A 5,560-nucleotide genomic window follows, 5' to 3' on the forward strand; every position below is an offset into this window, starting at 1 on the left:
TACTTAATATTGTTCAACGTACGTATTTTTCTTTTGATTAGGAGTATGAGATTTAAAATATTATTTCTTTTTCAGAATATATATTCAGTGGAATGAATAAAAAGGTCCCACCAAAAAGGCCATAAATCCAATTAACATGGGACTGTAATTAGAGTTTTTCGATAATCAATTCTGTGCGAAAACCCTACCAGCATCAATTGAACGCAATATCGTCGTCGTCATCGATAATCAATTGGAAAGATGGTATTTTTCGCTTATGTTTTTTTTTGGATGGAAAGAAGTTATATTTAGATTTTATTTATCCTATTTTAATAAAAATTAACTTAAATTTAAAAGGCGTACTTGATGTTATCATTCAAATAAAACTAAGTAAATTTTTAGTGGAAAGTATTAGTTTTTCTGAAAATTATATTTCAATTAATTTATGAAAATATATTCATAAACTGTGACAAAATTTTTTGTTCTAATAACAATCTTATCTTATTTTATAACAAAAGACAAAGTATAGGGTTAAGTTAGTGTGCTAATTAATGTATAATATTAACTAATAATTTTCGATTATGTGTATTAAAATTATCATATCAATACAACATATAAATTTAAATATCAATTAAAATATATTTTGGTTCTTAATCATGCACGTTAACATTATTATGTGTTCTTAGTAAAAATAATTAGATCCCACGAAATTCATTATTTTATGCATATCACAAAAACTTGAAAAAGCTAAGCACGCCCGGTGGGACTCGAACCCACAATCGCTTGATTAGAAGTCAAACGCCTTATCCATTAGGCCACGGGCGCTTATCGTTAAGATAGTATTTACTATAACATTATTAACAGTAGTTTACCAAAGTTGTCACTCCGTAGATATAATTTACAATGGTAATCTTCATCAATCGTCTCAAGTTGTTATATAATCGCTATAATATATTCTCAGCTAATTAAAACTTACTAGTTATTTAGTGTGTGTGTGTATGCAAACTAGGTTTTTAATTAATTTTAATTATGATACATGTAATAATAATAATAATAATAATAATAATAATAATCTTTTACAACAACATTAATAAATATAGCTTGTCAATGAGTACACAAATTTCTCGTATATTTACAAAATCATATATAGATCTAGAGATGTAGTTTGCTGAACTGAATACATTCTTTTAAAATATCGAGTTATCTTAAACTCATGTATTTTTAACGAGATCAGGCATTTAAAAAAAAAAACTATAAAACACCTCACTCAAAAATAAATAAAGAAACAGACAAAGCACCAAGACCAATTATCTCTTAAAATTAATTATTGAATAAGAGTAAATAGTAAATTAGTAATAATACATTAATATTTTATATATTATTACATCATATTAATACACAGACATTATATATACCAACACTTTAAAATACAAGGTACATTCATTGAGTGAGTATGGACACACTTCATGTGGTATGTCTAATCAATCATAAAGTCTCCTTAATTAGACAGAGAGTCTAGTGCCGTTGACCACATGTTTTCTCAAACCATGAATATGAATATCCACAAAATACTTGTTCCAGTCTATCTTTGTCGCATCCACTTCGTACACCTCTCTCTCCTCTTCCGACATCTCTTCCAATAAAGCCCTAGTATTACCGGTATGGAACCTGCGTGTGCACAAACACATTGTTATAAATGGCGCATCCAACAACAACACTAAAGGAATTAAACAAAACGACAAATTAATCTGTTCAACATGATTAATTAATATATTCTCATACCTAGCTTTGAAGAATCCTATGAACTCATACATCTTGCATAGTTGCTCTGCATAAGCAACTCTTGCCTTGTTTTGTTTCCGAACCTTCGCGTCCTCGCCAAGTACTGCATTTCGCTCGGATACTCGATCTCTCAAGTATTTGGACAAGTCACTAAACTGGTCGAACATCCTCATTTTCACTATATTTTCAGATTCAACTAAAGGGTATGCCCTAAAATGCTCGTATATATATTCGAACATTTCATTAAATCTTAGAGGGTTCACAAAGTCAGTTGCCACGTGGTACACATTAACTTCAGCCTTTCTCGGGATTCCATGCTTCGCAATAGCTGCAATCGTCGTGTTCGCCACATAGTCTACTGGAACCTAAATTCATACATTCGTAACAAACTTGTAAGATTTTTTCTATTCTTGAAAATTCAATTATGGACATATTTGCCCTTATATCATGATTTGTACTTACAATGTCTGTGTGCAGATCGGGATCAGCTAGATAAGCCGGAAGTTGTCCTTTCCCGTACGAAATTATTACCGGGTCATACATCCTGAAATCCATAATTTATACATGTAAGATTACTCAAGTCACAAATAATTATATGCATTTTCTTGTACTATAGTATTTGAATAAAAATAAAATAATTCATTTACCTATTTCCTTGGATCCATCCAGGAACTGGCGCCTTGTAGCAACTCTCCACGACCGACGGCCTCAGGATAAGCAGTGGGACATCTTGCCTGGTTTCGTTAAGGACCATTTCCCCCATCGCCTTCGTCATATGATACGCGTTGTACCATCCATAGTATGCAGCCCTGCAATCAGTGACGAACATTGAAAAAAAAAAATTACTTCATCAGCTACTTTAATATATTTATTTAATCACCACTTCACCAATTAAGTACGTACCGTTCTAGGCCAAGCCTCTTGAGCTCTTTCGTGGTATCGTGTTCCTTTGACGCGATGCACGCCTTCATGGCCAAGTTCATCTCATCCGTCAAATCTAAAGGAAACAAGGATGAAGAAATCTCATCGTTGTCGTCATGTTTTCTCCCATTTTCTCCCATGATCAAAGGTTTTTCGTAGATTATCCCTTCTCTTATTCCATTAACATAAGCTGCAATTAATTAATAAAATTTGTAAATAATTCCTCCTCATCCATATATATATAGAGTAGATTAATTATATTCGAAACATATTTACCAGTGGAAATATGCACAAAAAGCTTGAGATTCTTGCATTTCTTGGCGAACCTCATGAGGCGTAGAGGAGCATTCACGTTTATATCAAGTAGAAAATCGTACCTGTATATGAGAAATTAAAGATAAGTACTACATATATATTTGAATGAAAAGAAATTAATTAAATGTTTGTAACTAATTAACCTGTCATTTAATGTTGTGCTAGCTGCTGATTCTACTATCACATCCACTTCCTCCATGATTTTGTTTGCGGAGTTTATATCCATTCCAATATTTGGCTCACAAATATTTCCAACAATTGGTATCAACTTAGATTTTACATATTCTTCGTATGTGCTCCCATGTTTCTCTCGTAAACATACGAACAAATCCGAGTTCATAATCTGAAAAAAAAAAAAATCAGCATATTAGTACTACTCCACTAGTTATAAAATTTTGTCTGTAAATTTACCAAACAATTGATTTATTATGATTTTGCAACCAATCAAGATTCTGACGTTTATATAGGTTAATGCCTTAATTACATTCCTAGAGTACTATACTAAGTAATTTCATTTGCTCAATTAGGGTTTATTAAATACGTAAAAATAAAATTTTAGAGAAAAGAAAGCATATATATATACCTCTTTTGTTAGTCTTTCAACCGCAGCCTCCTTATCACCTGCCTTAACAAGTACGAAGATTTTTCCTAGGGATGTTGATCTCAGTAACTTTTCTATCAAAGCTGCAACAATTTTTTCAATTAAAAAAAAATTATATACAGTACTATTAACAAGAAAAAAATTAATTTGAAAAAAAAAAAAAAGAACATGGAAAAATTAGTAGTAATTAACATACTTTTTCCAAGAAGACCAGTTCCACCGGTAATGAAAATGTTCTTCCCCTCGAAGAAGCTATCGATCCCGATCCCGACGTCTGACTCCGTTGGCATCGGAGGCAGCTCGCCGCACTTCGTTGGCAGTTCGGATTCAAGAGGGTGGCGGGGAGCAGTGAAGTAGGGATAACCATTATGGCTGAAACTAATTTTCCCACTATTTCTTGATTTTGACTTACCAAAAAATAAATTTGGAAGTTTGCTTTTGTTGCTAAACTTTGTAGTGGTTAATTCCACCAAAGGGCTGAAAGAAACACTTTGTTTGAGAGACATTGTTTGCTTTTTGTGTGTACAAAAGGTTGATTATAGCTTTTGATTTGTTGGGAAATTATGCAAGAGGAGATCACCTTTTTATAGTCGATTACATGAACTGTGGAAAATAAATTAAAATATATAGATGAATTATTACTCAATTATAAAATACATGTTGAATGTGGATAGCATGCATTTTCAAATAATCAATTTTGTAATGCGATTAGCGAAGACAGTGAAGTGTGAAGAAGCACGCCATTTACATTTATATACATGTGACGACCCTACAAAGCTGAACATGTTTACTAATCATTAGCTAACAAAATTATTTTATAGGGTTGTTAGCATCATGTATTAAAATTAGGCTGAGCATGTTAATTACTTATTAGTGAACATAATTATTTATTAATTATTGAGTTGCTAGGATCTTATTTTAAAATTAGTCTTCGTCATGAAGAGCTGACTACGTACAACAAGTTTGAATATTTGAAGAAATTTCCCTAGAAGGATTCAAAGAAGACAAAAGAAATACAAGATTATGATGATAGATAAATTATACTCTCATGCACTATTCTGATTTAAATAGTTGTTTTGAATTGGTTTAAAAATTAGTGAATAGATATATAATTGGATGGAAGTATAATTGTTTATTAATTAAAATAAATAAATAAAAAGATTTTGAAATTATAGTTACCAAAATATCAAAATGCGATATTATCCACCGGCACAAAATTAAACGAAGATTAATAGAGTTGCATCAAAAATTTAGTTTGCAATATTATAATGTGGGAATAATGCATTGCAATTGAGTGTTTTGTTCGAATTATTATTCGAATAATACACATTGACAATAACGCCAAAGATGACTTTTTTATGCCAAATGACTAATAAATCTAGCGAGGCGACGTGACTACTTTCTTCTAATAATTTAATATAATTTCTATATTGTTAAGTCGTTCTCAATATAATAAATATTTCATTTTTTAAGACATTTATCATTATTCTTAAGATTAATAATAAATTTAATATATTGTACTCCAATTATATAAAAATTTGAAATTTATGTTAAACTTACTTTACAAACCATGAGCATATAATAATAATAATAATAATAATAATAATAATAATAATAATAATAATAATAATACTAATAATAATAATAATAATAATACTAATAATAATAATAATGTTAGTAACGTTCATATATAACAACATACAACGATATGGATATAGGCGAAGAAATAAAATGATGCAAATAAGACAACTTCAAAGTAATAAAGATGACGGGGTAGCACTTACGAAAAAAATATAATTAATTATAAGAATTGACTTTGCAAAGCAAGTGGCAAATATGACGTATGAGGCCTTATAAATGTTCCATGTTTCATTTTGTTATTCATTAACCGAAAATTACCAGGTTGCCCCTCTGTTTATTTTATTAACTGATTGCAATTTATCTACGTACATCAAAATATAT

The 5,560-nt window shown here is 30.3% G+C and overlaps 1 protein-coding gene and 1 non-coding gene across 2 annotated transcripts; both read right to left on the reverse strand.

Annotated features, from left to right (window-relative positions):
* Positions 1-731: 731 nt before the first annotated feature.
* Positions 732-804, reverse strand: TRNAR-UCU (transfer RNA arginine (anticodon UCU)). Its single transcript has one exon. It is a non-coding gene; the product is annotated as a tRNA-Arg (tRNA).
* Positions 805-1,311: 507 nt separating this feature from the next.
* On the reverse strand, positions 1,312-4,147 carry LOC125223969 (fatty acyl-CoA reductase 2, chloroplastic-like). Its single transcript, XM_048127293.1, has 9 exons — positions 3,795-4,147; positions 3,581-3,681; positions 3,141-3,340; positions 2,959-3,059; positions 2,665-2,872; positions 2,409-2,570; positions 2,224-2,305; positions 1,762-2,126; positions 1,312-1,647 (listed from the first exon to the last, which is right to left on the reverse strand). Exons 1-9 carry the CDS (start codon positions 4,102-4,104, stop codon positions 1,482-1,484), a joined length of 1,695 nt encoding a protein of 564 aa, XP_047983250.1. The 5' UTR covers positions 4,105-4,147; the 3' UTR covers positions 1,312-1,481.
* Positions 4,148-5,560: the final 1,413 nt, after the last annotated feature.

This window comes from Salvia hispanica, chromosome 1, assembly GCF_029641045.1.
Source record: "Salvia hispanica isolate PSC_SH4W2 chromosome 1, Shi_PSC_v1, whole genome shotgun sequence".
Classification (NCBI taxonomy): Eukaryota; Viridiplantae; Streptophyta; class Magnoliopsida; order Lamiales; family Lamiaceae; genus Salvia; species Salvia hispanica.

Excerpts from the sequence above, each read along its gene's own strand:
- LOC125223969 (XM_048127293.1), bottom strand. The coding sequence starts at position 4,104 with ATGTCTCTCAAACAAAGTGTTTCTTTCAGCCCTTTGGTGGAATTAACC. Across the intron at positions 3,682-3,794 it reads AACTGGTCTTCTTGGAAAAA|CTTTGATAGAAAAGTTACTG; the intron begins GTATGTTAATTA and ends AAATTGTTGCAG. Across the intron at positions 2,127-2,223 it reads CCGATCTGCACACAGACATT|GTTCCAGTAGACTATGTGGC; the intron begins GTAAGTACAAAT and ends GTATGAATTTAG.